At 46.0% G+C, this 17345-nt stretch overlaps 1 protein-coding gene across 5 annotated transcripts in view; it reads left to right on the forward strand.

The window, feature by feature from the left end:
* The window catches only part of mvp (major vault protein), a 13825-nt gene extending 7636 nt beyond the window's left edge, over nucleotides 1-6189 (forward strand). For 3 of the 5 annotated variants that reach the window (XM_082529142.1, XM_082529141.1, XM_082529143.1), the window contains exons 9-18: nucleotides 822-1100; nucleotides 1361-1596; nucleotides 1666-1863; nucleotides 2042-2186; nucleotides 2706-2917; nucleotides 3011-3127; nucleotides 3423-3549; nucleotides 4136-4324; nucleotides 5281-5432; nucleotides 5872-6189. In XM_082529142.1, the coding sequence (XP_082385268.1) occupies nucleotides 822-1100; nucleotides 1361-1596; nucleotides 1666-1863; nucleotides 2042-2186; nucleotides 2706-2917; nucleotides 3011-3127; nucleotides 3423-3549; nucleotides 4136-4324; nucleotides 5281-5406 (1629 nt within the window). In that variant the 3' untranslated portion in view covers nucleotides 5407-5432; nucleotides 5872-6189. The remainder of the gene's footprint in view (nucleotides 1-821; nucleotides 1101-1360; nucleotides 1597-1665; nucleotides 1864-2041; nucleotides 2187-2705; nucleotides 2918-3010; nucleotides 3128-3422; nucleotides 3550-4135; nucleotides 4325-5280; nucleotides 5433-5871) is intronic. The other 2 variants (XM_082529144.1, XM_082529145.1) reach the window with 2 other exon arrangements.
* The last annotated feature ends 11156 nt before the right edge of the window (nucleotides 6190-17345 follow it).

Genomic DNA, 17345 nt, shown 5'->3' on the forward strand with positions numbered 1-17345 from the left:
TTGGCAGTCGTTGAGGCTTTTTAGTCAGCGTCCTTCTAGGAGCAGCGCTCGCCACTCTGCAGCGCTCACAGTGTGAATGAACAGAGAGCCAAAACTATCATCTCCTTCAAGTAGAAGCGAAATGGGACGCAGTCTTCTGGGGGCCAAAGAGCTAAAAGCCAACTGATCCTGGAAAGAAGAGAAATGAAACCAAGAAACGAGGCCTGAGCTCGCAGCCACAACACAGGAAAAAAGGTTTGCATCAGCCAAAGTGCCACAAACCTCCTACCACGTCCCAGCGCACGGTAACCAAAGCTTTCTCCTGCTGTGCTTCCAGTCAGCCGTCCAACAGCCTGTTTCTAACTGTGCTGTCCCGACCTTTGACCTTTAACATGGAAGTTAAATGTAAAACAGAAGTTTGTTCTTTCAAAGCAGAGATGAGACAATCCGCCTTTAGGCCTGAACCCTCACATACATCGAGCCATGTCTCTATTTATCTCATCATAGTGCATCAGAGGTAGTTTAACACGTGAGTCCGTGCATTAGAACATCTCTGATCCCAACTGGGTGGAAATGGGAGCCTCCAGCTGGAACTGGTTTAAATCCGGATCACTGGTGATCCTGTCCTTCACTTTCCTTTCCTAACCCAGACTAACCCACTCTCCTCTTCTTCTTCTTCTCTTCCTTCCTTTGACTCAACACCCCCACCCCCAAACCCTCTCCTGACTCCACCCACCATCACGCCTTCCACCTTTTCCTTTTATCTTCCCTTCACTTTTTTTACTCAGTATTTTCCTCCAATCCCGTCTCCTCCTCTCCCTCCCTCTCCCCCACCGCTCCAGTGCATCACCACGTTAACCCTTCTCTCCGTCCTCCTCCTCTCTGTCTCCCGTTCTGTCTGCCAGCAGGAGGAAGACGAGGAGGAGGAGGAGGAAGAGCAGCAGGAGAGGGCCAAGCGCTCTCGCAGAAGCGGCACCCCCCGTCGCCCTGGAGACCGCTGGATGCTGCGGGGCCCCATCGAGTACGTCCCCCCTGCCAGCGTGGAGGTGTTGCTGCGGCGCCAAGCCATCCCGCTGGATGAGAACGAGGGCATCTACGTCAGGGACATCAAAACGGGAAAGGTAGGAGTGGCCTCAGCGTTCCCAGCCCCGCCTCTTTACATTGTCTTATATTTAGCAGAACGCTAAATATAACGCTAAGAGTCCTTAAACCTTCCTCGTGACCAGCAGGGGGCGACTCCTGCTTGTAAAGATTGCCTCAGCTCATCATCATCACAGGACCCTCAGTGCAGAGCGTTTAGGGTTTTCCTTTTATGTGTCACGTGTCTGTAAATGATTGATGATCGTGGTCAATGCCATAGCAACGTATTGCTGGTCTGCAGGTGCGCGCGGTGATTGGTCACACCTACATGCTGACTCACGACGAGGAGCTGTGGGAGAAGGACCTTCCTCCAAACGTCGAGGCCCTGCTGGGCGCTCGTCTCGACCCGCTTGCCGACCGCTCAGACCGCGGCCAGCAGGCACCGGCTGCCCCGAGGGAGAAGACCAGGGTGGTGTCCTTCAGGGTGCCCCACAACGCCGCCGTGCAGGTCTACGACTACAGGGAGAAGAAAGCCAGGTGGGCGCTGCTGTGCGTTGGAGTTGAATGAAGCTGAACTGCTGGTGCTGATGGTGGTTTTGTCTGCAGGGTGGTGTTTGGACCGGAGATGGTGATGCTGGGACCCGACGAGCAGTTCACTGTGCTGTCGCTGTCTGGGGACAAGCCAAAGAGGGCCAACGTCATCAAGGCCATCTGCCTCCTGCTGGGGCCTGACTTCTTCACCGACATCATCACCATCGAGACGGCCGACCACGCCCGGCTGCAGCTGCAGCTCTCCTACAACTGGTAAGCACACGCTTGTGTGAGTCCGTGGAGAGGCCGGTTCACAGCACAGCAGCATGATCTCTGACTGCTCCGGGTTTTTTAAAAAAAAAGTGCATTTCCGGGTTAAAGCGCCGACAAACGCAGACGCCTCTCAGTTCTAAGTGTTTCTTACCTTGGCTCCTCCCCCTCTCCCTCACAGGCACTTCGAGGTGAAGTCTCGGGTGGACGCAGCCAACGCCGCGGCCGTGTTTTCGGTCCCCGACTTTGTGGGCGACGCCTGTAAAGCCATCGCATCGCGGATCCGTGGAGCTGTCGCCTCGGTGCAGTTTGATGATTTCCACAAGGTTTGTATCGGAACATCCAGCCTGTGATATCCTGATGCTTTTACATTCAGAATGAAATGAAATCACCAACTGATGAAGAACAAGCCGGTCTGCAGGTCAGGCCAACCGACATCCATCTCTGTGTTTGTGTTCTGGGACTTCGCTCGAGCAGCTTTGCATGATTCAGTTCGAAATAATCCTTCTTTGTCTCACACTGAACCTGAGAGCAGCCTGTGAAACGAGTTGTTTTACCCCCAGACCAGCGCAGGTTCGAGTAGTTTTCTCCTCATAATTAATGTCAGCTGAGTGTACTCAGGCTTGATAAGAACAAATGACTAAAGTAAAATATTAGTCGAAAATGTGCCTCCATCCGTTGTGGTGGGAGTCGCACAGGTCACAAGATTCAAATAGAAATATCAGATCTTCCCTTCAGCACCGTCTCTGTGGATCATAACTGCTCAGTTCATGTCCGAGTACAACGAATTGTTTAAAAATCCCAGATTCTGACGTGATCGTTGAGCCAACGTGTTTCTTCTGCAGAACTCGAACCGGATCATCTGCTCGGCCGTGTTCGGCTTCGATGAGAAGATGCAGGTTCGCTCGAGTCTTCGCTTCAGCCAGAACAACCTGGTGATCAGCAGCGTGGACATCCAGTCCGTGGAGCCCGTCGACCAGCGCACACGAGATGCCCTGCAGAAGAGCGTCCAGCTGGCCATCGAGATCACCACCAACTCCCAGGAAGCGGCTGCACGGTCCGACGCGTGCACACACACACACACACACACACACACACACACACAGCATCAATGAGACGTCGCAGCTTCATGAGGTTTGCTTGTGTGCAGACACGAGGCCGAGCGTCTGGAGCAGGAGGCCCGGGGGAAGCTGGAGAGGCAGCGCATCACCGACCAGGCCGAGGCGGAGCGAGCCAGGAAGGAGCTGCTGGAGCTGGAGGCGCTCAGGTGAAGCCAGACGCCACCAGCAGGAGAAAATCAGAGCGTTAGATGGCTCTTAAATATCTTCTCAAGGTCACAGGATGCAAAAAAACCACGACGCCTAACGTTATCAAATATGAGACTTCGACATGTTTTATGTCTGTCGTCACATTTTTGTCCGATTTTTAAAGATCAGCTTGGAGCTGCTTCCATGAGGCAGAGCTCGAGTGTAACACACAAAGACTCTGACAGACTCCAACCGTCAGAACTCATTTACAACAAACTGCAGACAAAACTAAAAGTGTGTGTGTGTGTGTTTCAGCGCGGCGGTGGAGAGCACCGGAGCGGCGAAGGCTGAAGCTCAGTCTCGGGCGGAGGCGGCTCGGATTCAGGGAGAGGCGGCGGTCAGCGAGGCCAAACTGAAGGCCGAGGCTCAGAGGATCGAGGCGGTACGTTCACACTTCCTCCCTTTCAGTATAAAACATGTCAGTAAAATCTGCCGCCTGCTTTAAAGTAACGAGTCGGCATCAAACGCTGACTCACAGCTCACTGATTCACCAAAACGATTAAAAGTGAGCTTGAAATAGAGTTCAAGGGTCGAATGATGTCACACCGATTAATCCAGTTTACATGAACAAAAACACAAAGACTTTGTGCTGGATGGATTTAACCTCGCCGTCTGAAAGAAGGCGCCGGCTCACGAGTCCCAGTTTAAACGGATTCAAAAGAAAAAGTGACGCCGCGGAGTCGAAGCTGTCCAAGTCAAAAAGAAGAAGCTGGCAAATTATCGCGCAGATCTAAACAGCTGTGTTAAAAAATTCTCTCTCGTCTCCATGGCGATATTTTCTGTCACATGTTTTGGCTGTCGTCTCTTCGTTGTAGTATTTCTGTCGTAGCGCTACGTCAAAGTTTTCCCTCATCCTTCTTATCTGCTCCATCTCCACACCAGCTTTATTCAGTTTAATTCAGCCTCGAGGTGCTTTTTATTGTAAGGTCGACCCTATATGTCTCTGTAATGTGTGTGTGTGTGTGCAGGAGGCGGAGCTGCAGCGCCTGGCGAAGGCTCGTGAGCAGGAGCTGAGCTATAAGAAGGAGATCGACCATCTGGAGGTGGAGAAGCAGCAGCGGCTGGCTGAGATCGAGAGTCAGCGCTTCAAGCAGATGATGGAGAGTTTGGGCAGTGAGACGCTGAAGGAGATCGCCAGAGCCGGCCCCGAGATGCAGGTACAACACCCACGCCGCTGACACCACACCCACGCCGCTGACACCACACCCACGCCGCTGACACCACACCCACGCCGCTGACACCACACCCACGCCGCTGACATCACAGCCACGTCGCTCACACCACACCCACGCCGCACGAACATGAAATGCTCCGAATTATTTTAAGAATAAGAAAGACTCTGCTGAGAGTCTACGCCACACACAAGCTGATTATGTGTTTATTATAATAAACATTATTGTGTTTATTATAATAAACACAATAATGTTTATTATAATAAACATTATTGTGTTTATTAAAGCAAAAAGGTTTTTTCTGCTCTTTGTAGACGTCTGACAACAGGTTTCATTTCACTGAGCCATCGCTTTTATTTTGAAAAACCACACCATACTTGTTAACCGACCACCGAGCGAGAGTAAAACTAGAAGCACGCGTGTTTCAGACCAGACGCACGAGACTTTGTTTCAAAGATCTGTGTTTGAAAACGTGTAACTGAAGGCGACACGCTCGCCATCGAGCTTCAACCTCAGTGGTCTGTGTACGAACGGCGTGATGATGAATAGGGCGCGACGTTGAACTGCAGCACAGACTCGTTACAGTCTGTCTATTGAAGATTTATTAACGCAGTCTTTGCTTTTAATTTGCGCTTGTTTACTTTTCCATCACATCGCTCGCCTGACTCGGACGCTGGCCGCTTTTTGCAGCGTTTGCTCGAATAATAAACGTGTAATAATGAATTAAAACAAATTCGAGATTGTTTGCAGATGAACCAGAGTAACGTTTATCGTCTCATTTAAACCTGTTACTGCTGCGCAGGTGTTTATGCTGTCTTATAATGGGGGGGTTATTTTAAAGCATCTGCCCCAAAATAAGGTTTTAAGCCTTGTTTTAATTTCTCTTGTTGTTTTTGCTGCTGCTGAGCTTAAAACTGTCTGCACTGGTTTGTTTCCTCCAGGTGAAGATGCTCCAGTCTCTGGGGCTCAAGTCCACCCTCATCACGGACGGCTCGTCTCCCATCAACCTCTTCACCACAGCCAACGGCCTGCTGGGGGCGCTGCCGGGTCAGGGACAGGCCCAGTGAGGAAGAGGAGGGGAACAGATGTGAAAGTAAACCTCAGCAGATCTTCTCTCTTGTTTCTGTTACTGCCGACTTCTCAGTGATTTCATTCAGTTTCTGCAGCCGTCAAACAAAACCCATCTTTTAGCCTCGTTCATCAGCTCTGTGCAAAGAAATGTTTCTTTTTAATCATTTAAGCCCAAATTTGTTTAACTTAACACGAGCGTGAAACGTTAGACTGTGACGAGGCTCAGAAACATGAAGCTGATGCACCTGAAGGACACAGACCCTCATCACATCTCGTTTTTTAGACTCGTCATCGACTAGTTTAGAACAACTGACTTTTCAAAATAAGAGCCAGAGGAACAAATATGAAAGCACTGCTGGTCGAAATTAACAACACCTGATGGTTCAGTGGAACAAAGGTCACTGATGAAGACGACTCCTGACATTTAGGAATTTCTTTCTGTTGTTTTCTTTATTTTTCAGGTTCAACATTGGAGGTCGTGACGGGTTTTTTCCACCTACCTACCTACAATATGTTAAAGTTCAATATTAAAGCGATGTGTGCTGGCCGGAGGAAGTGAGGTGCGCACGTGTCGGAGAACCCGCAGCGAAGATGTCGTTCACCGTCCCACGCTGACAGCCAAAGATTTGTTCCTACTGAGCACTTTTTCTCCCAAAGCTAAAAATGCTGTTTACAGATGTTGACTCTGGTGTGTGGATGTCTCTGCCTTAAATGTGCTCATGTTCTTCCTTCTGTGGTTTTTTTCGCTGAAGCAATATTAAAACTGACGTCCTCCGCTGTGCCCGTGTTTTATTTTCATGAGCTGCTCTGATTTGCCAATAATGAGCAAACAAAAGCTCCAAACGCTCAGTTCATGACCGTGTTTCTACTCCCGGCCCTGTGTGAGGTCATGGGGTGTCCCCTCTCTGGGTTGAAATGTTCCTCCAGTCCAAAAGCAAAGCGTCCTCACCTTCAGCTCCAAAGGATCACGTGTTCTCTCAGCTGTTACAATAAAGTCAAACAAAGGTTTGTTTTCCATCTAAATCTGATACGCCCCATTCTGATTGAAGGATGTATGAAACGGGGTCAGTGAAGCCCAGGACGAGGGGGCAACTGTGCTCATTAAAAGGTCAGGTTGTGGGTCACTGATGGGTGGAGACAGACCCTGTTCATCAGTCAATCAGAAGAAAGTCTCAAAGGTCAAAGAGCACACGAAGGCCTGGCGTAAAACAAGCAGGGATGATTTTGAGCCGCGACCCACGCAAAGCCAAAGAGCGAGGCGTGGCCCGTTTAATCCACCTGAGAAAATCCACCTGAAGGAGCTACTCGGTCTCCTCCATTTGCCCACAGGTTCTCATCCACATCACATCTTATGTCATCCAGGGCAACACACCTAGGAAAGAATCTTCTGGCTGCCAGAATTGAAGGAGTTGAAAAATTGAAGCAGTAACATCTGTGTAGATGTTCATCTACAATGAGAATCAGCTGTGGCTGGTTAAACTGCATTTTTAGATTTAAAATATGTTTCAATAAAATATTGCTGTTGCATTTTGCTGTCTTTTCAAGTTTTGCATTGTGTTATTGTTTTGGCCATAAGTTTAACAGTTTTGAAAACAGTATGTAAGCACATGCAAAATGTCCTGTACGTACAAAGATTTTTGGCCGTTGTGTCTGAGTGAGAAGATAATTCATGAAATTTGAGAGATGTAGTCATTGAATGCATTTTGTGCCAAAACAATGATAACTGGTCCTCAGTTTAGCCCACATAGACTTCTGTTGTGCTCACTGTGTGAGGAGTTTTGCAAACGTGACCTAAGTATTGAGAAATGTGTCCTAGCGTCTGTAAAAAACTGTAATAGTTAAATATTATTGTTGAGGGGCACAGACAGGACTCCGCACGCACACACACATAAAAATGTTTTTTTTTTTTTTAAAGTTGCCTCAACAAAAGGGCACTTTGGGCACCCATCAGGAAAGGGGCGGGTGCTCAAGCCCCTCTAGCCCCCCCTCTGCACGTGCCTGACCCTAAGACCTGACCAACTGAGACACGCAAACCCCCCCGACCACATTATGGTGGTAATCCCTCAGGGGGAAACAGATTTCAGTCAGGTTTCAGAGCTCATCACAGCACAGAAACAGCTTTGAAAACTGCTAATTTAAATAAAAGTAAAACAAAGTAGGCCAAGTTATAAAGAAAAAGGCAAATTCACCAAGTCTTGAAATATAAAAGTGAAAAATAGAAATACAGAATAAAATAAAATATCTTTACAACCAACAACATAAAATCTATCTTAATTACATGACCTTATTTTGCAAAAATGAAATGAGAATAAAATCAGACATTCAATTTATGGACTCAAATTAACAGAGTCGCATTAAACGCACCTCACTGCCTGCCGTAGCTGCACCTCAAAGGTTGGATTTAACCAAAGTCCCGCAATTAAAGGAAATTTAAAAAAATGTTTCTAACAGATACAGTGAAGAACATTAAAATCGTTCACTGTCAGTTACAGCCGCTATGACCCTGACGCCCTGCCTACTGAGAAACCTGCCCCCGGGTCATCTGCATACTAACAGTGATTGGCTGAGGGAGGGTGAGCATGCGCACAAACACAACCGCGGTAAAGTGAGCCGTCATTTGTGAGCCGCGGTCAAGCCAGCCGCCTCCTATCCGCCGCATAAATTTCCTTGCGCTTTTACACCAGGCTTTACGGTAGCGCCTTTTCGCTTTATATCCCGATTGAAAGCCTAGACCCGCGCACACGTGCACGCGCGCGAACACTCACACGCGCATGGGCGCACACAAATTACAATGAAACAGCCCAATACAGTCAATACAATTATGGAAATGTCAGAAATTCATTAAAAATCATCCTGAGTAGTTGATGTCCAACTTTCAACACATTCTTTCTCCGGGACACCTACTGTACCTGTGTGCCAGGTTTCAGGCAGATTCACTGTAAAATTCCTCAGAAATTAATGGAAACTTCTATTCATTTATATACAGTCAATACAATAGAATTATGTCAATTTTCAAAAATTGCATTTATAATTTTATAATGCATTTATAATTTATAAAAATTGCATATAAATGTCCTTTAATCTTTGAGGAATTTAAAGTAAATCTGGATGAAACTTGGCACACAGGTACAGTAGGTGTCCCGGAGAAAGAATCTGTTGAAAGTTGGACGTCAACTACTCAGGATGATTTTTAATGAATTTCTGAAATAGACATAATTGTATTGACTGTATCGGGCTGTTTCATTGTAATTTGTGTGCGCGCGTGTGCGTGTGACTGTTCGCGCGCGCGCACGTGTGCGCGAGTATAGGCTTTCAATCAGGATATAAAGCGAAAAGGCGCTACCGTAAAGACTGGTGTAAAAGCGCAAGGAAATTTATGCGGCGGATAGGAGGCGGCTGGCTTGACCGCGGCTCACAAATGACGGCTCACTTTACCGCGGTCAAACACAGCACGGAGCGAAAGAGCGAACGAGATGTGAAATATGTCATCTCATGTGTGCCTTTTCTAGCGGTTTTGCAGCTACTGTAGTGAATCGTGTCCATGTTCAGTTTGGTGGTAAACTATTATTTTCGTTCTCAACTTGTAAAAGTTTGACTTGAGCGGGCAGGATGTTTGTTTGAGGGGGCAACGCCCCCTCTTGGCCCAGTGTATAGCCCGGCACAGAATGAACAGGTGAGATTGGGACCACTGGGACCATCTTCATCATTTATTTCACGTCATTTTGAGTTTTGCATCTGGGTTGGGTTTGGGAAACCGATGTTTAAGGCGCCATCAGCAGACGCTCCAGCTCCAGCTCTGGGCAGCGTACTGAACACTGGGGCTTGTGCTCCCGTGTGTCCACTAGAGGGAGCTCACAGAGTTCTCTGTTGGTGATCATGCTGTGGCGTGTCCCAGGTGAGGTTGTAGATTTTAAAGCTGCACATAGGCTGAAGCTATCACACTTAAGGAGCAATGAAACAACTACAGCTTTACTCCGAATATTACGTGTCTTTGTACTCCCCACAGATCCACTGGATCTAAATGAAAATGATCGATCCTGTGCAGAGCCACCATGATTTTCTGCATGTTTGAAATTTCGGACATGTGAACACAGGACCCCCCGCTGGAGCCCCCAGTGGACAATAGAGGAACTGCAGGTTTCAGTCCCGGTGTTTGCAAACGCTCATGCTTTCTCTGCACAGCGACCCCGATCACACCGATCAGCCTGAGCGACAGAGAGGCACGCGTGTGAAAGAGCATGTTTTTAGTCTGTTATTAGGATGGACTGATCGCAGGCACGTCAGGGCGAGCAGCTCTGCAGAGACGAGGTGGCTCCTCTTTAACTCAATTCATCGACCCTGTAATTGAATCAGGGGAGGATAATGAAATCCCTCAAGGTTGACTCTAACTCTCTCCAACTGTCTCCTCTCCTTCAGGTTCCTCTTCATCTTCTGTTATCGACCCATCGCCCTCTGCTGGCTCCGCGTTTGCGTGGATATCCAGGATTCATCGATAAATCAGCTGATCGATGCCACAGAAACCCTGAGTAGTAAACGGCGAGCGTCACAGTCAGACTGAGAACAGAGACGTGTGTTTGTGCAGCGACTTTTCAGTAGAAATGAATCTTAATTCATTAAGAAACTGACAGAAAATTAACTGGTGACTCACCCAGTCCTGCACTAATCTAATCTTTCCTCCACGTAGGACTTTGTGTCAGATTTGCTCTTTTTCACATTTTTAATAGACTCGTGAAATGTTTATGTTCTGACTCTTCTTTTTTCTCTTACTTGAAAAAACAATAAGATCCAGAAACACAATGGTTCATGACATCCAACAATCGCGTTATATTTTCAGAATGATGCCAGAAACACTCAGCGTTCACCTCAGCGTCTCTCTGCAGAGAGGTCGGCATCTTCCAGGCGACCAGTCGGGACCTGTGTGTTCTTCACATCCACCAGATCCAAGCTGAAGCGAACACAGCAACATTTACTGCAGGTTCGACTTCAGCCTGTAACCAGCATCACGCAGAGAAACACATCTGAGAGCATCTTCCTGCATATATTATGCACTTTTGTGCTCATTTAATTCCTTGTTTGTTCTGTATCTGCTGCTTTCCTGTGTATCAGTGACAGCTGTCTGCTTGCATACGTAGTACTTGCTTTGGTCCTATTTCTATTATCTTCCTTTTATTCTCTATGTTACTTGTTAAGCATACCCTTGGTTTTAAGTGTGCTTTATAAATAAAGTTTATTATTATTATTATTATTATTCCTGATAACCAATCGGGAGGCCACGTCGAGGACAATCCAAAGACCTGAATCTCCTGAGTGCATTTTAAAATCACCACCCTGTGAGCCAGCGGGCACAGATTCACCCTCCTCAGATCCTCAGCAGGGAGCCAGACGGCAGCGGCGTCACGCTAAGCTCCAGAATGCTCGCCAAGGTGACATGAAGGCAGGCGAACGCAGAGAAACCAAATGCACCTCATAAGCACCCAAAGCACAGATTTACTGCACAGCTGCACAGAAAACGCTCCGCGGCAATAACAGCCCAAGAAGAAGATCAGAAGCACCCAGCGCTGCCGACTGAAGCCTCCGTCACACCATGAACTCCACAAGTATATACACAGTACACAATTGCACACATCCAACCACAAACAAAGAAATAACAACAATAACAATGAAGGCGAACCTTCAGGGTCACGATCTGCACAACAGCAACTAGACTTGTTTTCCATTGTGCCCTGGTACTGTAGGAACGCGACACTCAGAAGCAGCTTTTGGTCACAGCTGTCCTCTCGTGAGTTTCACCGTTGGTTCTGAAAAACGGACTGAAAGGAAAAAGGCAGCAGGGTGGAGACAAAGGCTGAAGCAGCTCCGACTTCGATTCGTCACCACGTCACATGATCAACAAGGAATCAATCAATCTTTATTTATAAAGCACTTTTCATACAGAAAAAATGTAGCACAAAGTGCTTTACATAGTTAAAAGCAGCCCACCCCACCCTCCAACTCACTCCCCACACTCTCAATACACGTATATCCCCCCACCCCCACCCACATACACACATACACACACGCGCACACTTAAAGAGTAAAAATTGGGCTGGGCTCACATGAGCCAAGTGAGGAAACATAACAGGGAGCCGTCTGCACCGGGAGCCGGTCACAGACCGCAGCCTCCGGGCTGGGCACACAGCCGGAGGGAGGCCAAGGAGCCCCCCAACCAGGCTGAGAGGACCCCAGAGACCCAGCAGCCACGGTCAATAACAGCCCCGGTGCAGAGAGCGCCCTCCGAGGAAACACTGGAGATATGACGCAATACGATATATACAGGGTAAAATGATAAAATAAATAAGAACAGGATACAATATAAATATAAATATAAATGGAGTAAGAAGATTAAAAAATGAATAAGAATAAAATCAGTAAATATTAGGTAAATCCTAAATTAATAATAGAATAACAGGATAGAATAAATAAGCATAAAAAATAAATAAACGCTAAGTAAAAGCTAAATTAAAAAGGTGGTCTTGAGCCTGTTCTTAAAAACATGTACGTTCTCTGCGGCCCTGAGCTCCTCCGGCAGGCTGTTCCACAGACGAGGACCATACCACTGAAAAGCTGCCTCTCCGTGAATATGTGTCCTGACTTTAGGGACAATCAAAAGGCCAGTACCAGAGGACCTCAAGGTCCGCGAGGGTTCGTATGGTAAAAGCAGATCTGAGAGATAAGAAGGCCCAAGACCATTAAGACATTTAAAAACCAATAAAAGAACTTTAAAATCGATCCTGAAACACACGGGGAGCCAGTGCAGCGATTCTAAAACCGGTGTAATGTGGGCCCGCCCTCTGGTCTTCGTCAGCACACGAGCTGCCGAGGAACGACCTCACGAGTTTAACCAAACTGCAACTTCTGCCTGAAATCACCTAGAAAGCCATTTAATGTGAAGGTGGCATCGCCCGACCACTGCAATGACACCAACCAATGAAATTAAAGCAGCATCTGCACATAAAGTCGTACTGCAACGGGCTGTCACTACAGCGATGTGGCCGATCCTGCAACCACTGAGAGTCCATACAGCAAAACACCTGCAGCTAAACCAACCAATGACAACAATTTCTGCAGCCAATCACTGCAAACACTCAGAGCAACTAATCACCGACACTACGGCAACGCCAGCAATCTCTGCATCTACAGCAATCATTTCATTGACAACCTGCAACTAAACTGTTGCGGTGGATTGGTTCTCCACCCACCTGCTGTTCAAACCTTGCCTTTGGAAGGGGCAGTCAATCATAAACAAGTGTGTCTTAAAGGGGGAGGGACTAAAACAGACACAGGTTGACCCTGGGGGCCGCAGTAAGGCCCAGTATCAGATAAAGGATTATTGTCAGTCATGCAAAGCTGGGAGTGAGCAGAACAGGAGTTTGCTGTCGCTCCGGCCTCACTGATACATCGCTCTGACCGAGGGAGTCTTCACACTCATTGCTGTGACAGCAGGCAGCACACACACTGAAACACAAATACACTTCTCTTTGTGTTTTCCTTTAACAACCATCTGTTTGTGTAGCTGTGGCACTCTGTGACCTTTATTTTGAAAGGTGCTCGTACAGCCTCAGACTGGGTGGATGAAAAACGGTTCACTTTAATGCTTCTGTGCTGCTTCTGTTTACGTCTCCATCGAAGATGAGTTATAGGAGCATATCTCCTTAAACATGACACGTGTTTTTTGCTTCACTGTCTCCTCTGTGAGCGCCTCCTCCTGCCAGTGTTTGGGGTCATTTAGCTTCTCGCTTTCTCCTCATTTGTTATTGTTTTCACCTCAAATCCCCTTCCTCTCCCTCCCCTGCTGCATTATGACAGCTCCCCTCCCCCTCCCTCGCACCTCCTCCTTTGCTCATCTGTTGTTTCTCCTCCTGTCTTGTTACTTTTCCATCTCTTGTTCCTTCTGCAGACACCTGGAGATGCCTCTATCTCAGCCCCCACACATGTAACACGAACGCTCTTTAAAATTTTATTTCCCCTGCTTTTCTTCTCTGTTTCCCATCCTCCCCCACCTCCCCACCTTCCTCCTCCTCCTGCTGTCCATGTCCTCATTTCTCCTCTCGCAGCCCCAGCAGAGTCCTTTAATAATTTATAAGAATCTAAAATTCAAATGCAGCTCGCTGGGATAGAGAGAGAGAGAGCTTTTATTAACAGTGAAGAACCAGACCTCTCTCTCCTCTCCCACCACATCCCAACATCTCACTCCCTTGCTGACGGTTACCATGACAACCCTCTCGTCCTAGAAACAAGTTGCAAGAAAATGAAGTCTGCCACCTCATTATGTCTCCGTCCTTCCTCCCTCGCCACCTTAACGTCAAATAAAAAGACACGAAAACATAAAAGCATCTGTATGAACATGCAACACGCCGACTTTTTAAGATGACGTTGAACACAAACGACTGTTTCGCTTTTGCAAACTGAGCCTCTGCGTTTCCAGTATCGATTACTGTGAACTTAAACACCCACACACCTTCTCCTGATTTATGGCCTTCTATTAAGCTGCTGATGGGCTGTGAATAACACACAAGTGACTCACGCAGTTCAACAGCCCGACCGCATTCAAAAAGGGAACTTTTTGTTGCCTTTGCCATCAGAACATCATGACGGAAAATGACAACGAATCCACATTTTTGCACAGATTTGGCCTTTAAAGGCACGTGGTCCCAAACTTTTATCAGCTGTAAAACAGCCTGTTTCAGTTTAAGCGATGCTTTCAATAAACTGCATGCTCAGAAAACTGTTTTGTCTCACTCCCATTTCTTCTTGTTGCATATTTAAGATTGACTTGGAACCTTGTTACAATCCAACTGTGCAAAATGTGAATTTTTTGACAGTTTTTTTTTTGATTGGGACTGTATGTGCACCTGTGGGATTTGCATAAAATATTTGCATACATCATATAGATGTTGGTACTCACAGACAATGTTTATGCAAAGTCTCATCAAGACTGGTCCACCAGTCTAGAAGGAAACAGGGAACATGCAAGCATACACGGATAAGCTGCGATATAAAATACTTGGACCAAGCTCATGCTTAAACATCAGCAGCAGTCATATTGATTCATTTCATTTCCTTTCACTTATTTATTTATAAAGCACATTTAATAACAACAGGGAGCTGACCAAAGTGCTGTACAAAATAACAGTTAAACAATGACATTGACAACAACATTAGGTAAGAAAATTAAAAGAAAATTAGGATAAAATAATTGGTAACTCTCACACAGTTTCGAAAGCCAGAGTAAAAAAATATGTTTTAAGATGTGATTTAAAAAGAGTGACAGTCGGGGCCTTTCTAATGTGGAGAGGTAGATCGTTCCACATTTTCAGTGCCACAACCGCAAATGCCCGATCTCCTCTATGAACCATCCTAGACTTATGTGAGGTAAGGAGCAGGTGATCGCTTGATCGAAGGGCTCTAGAGGGCGTATAAAGCTGCAATGGGTCAGACAAATAGTCCGGTGCCCGGCCAATTAGCACTTTATTAGTCAAAAGTAAGATTTTGAATTTAATTCTAAAACGCACTGGAAGCCAATGAAGGGAAGCAAACACCGGAGTAATATGTTGGTGTTTCTTCACACGAGTCAAAAGGCGAGCTGCAGCATTCTGTACCAGTTGGAGCCAGGCCGAGCTGGACTGACTGACACCCACATATAGTGAACTGCAGTGATCCAGTTGAGATAAAATGAACGCATGAATGGCTCGTTCCAAGTTTCTAAAGGATAAAAAAGATCTCACTTTGGATAGGAGCATTAATTTAAAAAAGGGCCGCTGGACAGCTGAATTAATTTGTTTCTCGAATGTAAGTTTGCTATCCAAGAAAACCCCACGTTTTTTACAAGTGTTTTAACAGCACGTTAGGTTGCATAAGTCCAAATCTGGGGCATTGAAATTACAGCTCGGTCCAAAAATAATTACCTCAGTTTTATCCTCGTTGAAGGTAAGAAAATTTGAGGCCATCCAGGTTTTAACTTCGTCAAGACATTTGACTAGCGATTCCATGGGTGTGGAGGTGTTTCTATTAAACCGAAGATAAATCTGGGTGTCGTCAGCATATGAGTGAAAGCAGATGTTATGCTTCCTAAAGATTAGGCCTAGGGGCAACATATAGATTGAGAAAAGAATTGGGCCTAATACGGATCCCTGCGGGACACCACAAGTAAAAGGAGCTGGGGAAGAAATAAAATCATCAAGGCTCACGGAAAAAGTCCTCTCGGAGAGATACGACCTAAACCGTTCCAAGAGGATACCTTTGATACCACATTGCTCCAAACGGGAGATCAGAATGCTGCGGTCAACAGGATCAAAGGCTGCAGTTAAGTCTAGGAGCAGGAGCACAGCTGGGTCATACCGGATTAAGTATTTTTAGGAGGGCATTTTCTGTGCTGTGGTGGGTTTTGAAGCCCAACTGGAACTTCTCGAAGGTATTATGACTATTTAGAAAGGTTTGTAGCTGCTCAAATACAATCCTTTCTAAAATTTTTGACAGAAACAGTAGCTTGGAGACAGGTCTAAAATTAGCAAGAACAGAAGAATCAAGGTTCGGCTTTTTAAGCACTGGCTGCACTACAGCGTGCTTGTATCCAGTTGGTACCACTCCAGAGCTGAGACTACTATTAAAAATAGTTAAAATGTCAGGACCGACTACCTTAATAATCTTTTTTAGAAAATGGGTTGGGACTCCATCGGAAGGGCAGGATGCTATTGCAAAGATCTTCCACCTGGTTAAGACATACAGCCTCAATCTGGTCAAAAGCAGTTGAGGAGGTATATGTTAATGAGACATTATACAGAGATGGGGTAGATGTAGATGTAAATGGGGCGATCACATCAAGAATAATCTTGCATTTATTATTAAAATTTGAATCCATCTGCTCAATACCATCACCAAGGGAAGAATTCGACAGTCTTTCAAAGGCAGTGGAAAACTGTTCTGTGGCCGTTGGTTTAAAAACACGATAACGTCGTGTTGAGGATGTAGGTTTAAGATGGCAATGAGATAAAAGTATATTAAACACTAATGGACAGTGGTCAGAAAAGATTGCATCACTTATTTCCAAATTAACAACTGGTAATCCCAAAGACAACACGAGGTCCAACGTGTGGCCCTGTACATGTGTTGGATCCAATACATGCTGGATGAGGCTAAAAGACTCAATCAAATTTCTTTAGCCAGCTGGTTGTGGGGGCAGCATACATAGTTTAATAGTTTAATAGTTTAATTATTTATATAGCACATTTAATTACAACAGGAGCGTTGACCAAAGTGCTGTACAAGAATACAACATACATAATAAAACAACTTAGAGTATTAAACATGGATATTAAAATCACCTACTAGTAAAATTTGATCATAACTCGGGATGATTCCTGCTAAAAAAGTTGAAAAATCTCGAATAAAATCTTTGTTATATTTTGGAGGTCTGTATATTACTCCAATTCAAAAAGTAGGATTTCGAAGCTTGAGTAGAAGTCTGTTGAAAGTTGTTTATATGTTAGTCTCTTCCTGAGGACAGCCGGAACTCCGCCCCCGCGTTTGCCCATACTCGGCAGATTTAAATAACAGTCAGAAGGTAGAAGTTCAGTAAAACAACTGAGCTCACCTCAGCCAAGTTTCCGTTAGGAGCATGAGATCCAAATCGCGGTAAGTAAAAAAGTCCTTTAAAATAAAGGTTTTATTAGCTAACGAGCGGACATTAGCAAGGCTGATCCTTAGTGAAGTCGAAGGCTTAGTAGTGGAAATAGGAGCCCGTTGAAGCGTCCGCAGGTTCTGGAAGTTTACTCCTCTCCGACAATGTCGCGGCGGTCGCAGGCATTCATGTACAGTAAAACACCAATGTGGAGTGTTTCTGTGCCAAAGAAGTACTTTAACTTTTTTCAGAGTTTCCAAAAATACATTCATGTTTGTA

The sequence above is a fragment of the Aulonocara stuartgranti genome, assembly GCF_965226115.1.
Source record: "Aulonocara stuartgranti genome assembly, chromosome: 4".
NCBI lineage: Eukaryota > Metazoa > Chordata > Actinopteri > Cichliformes > Cichlidae > Aulonocara > Aulonocara stuartgranti.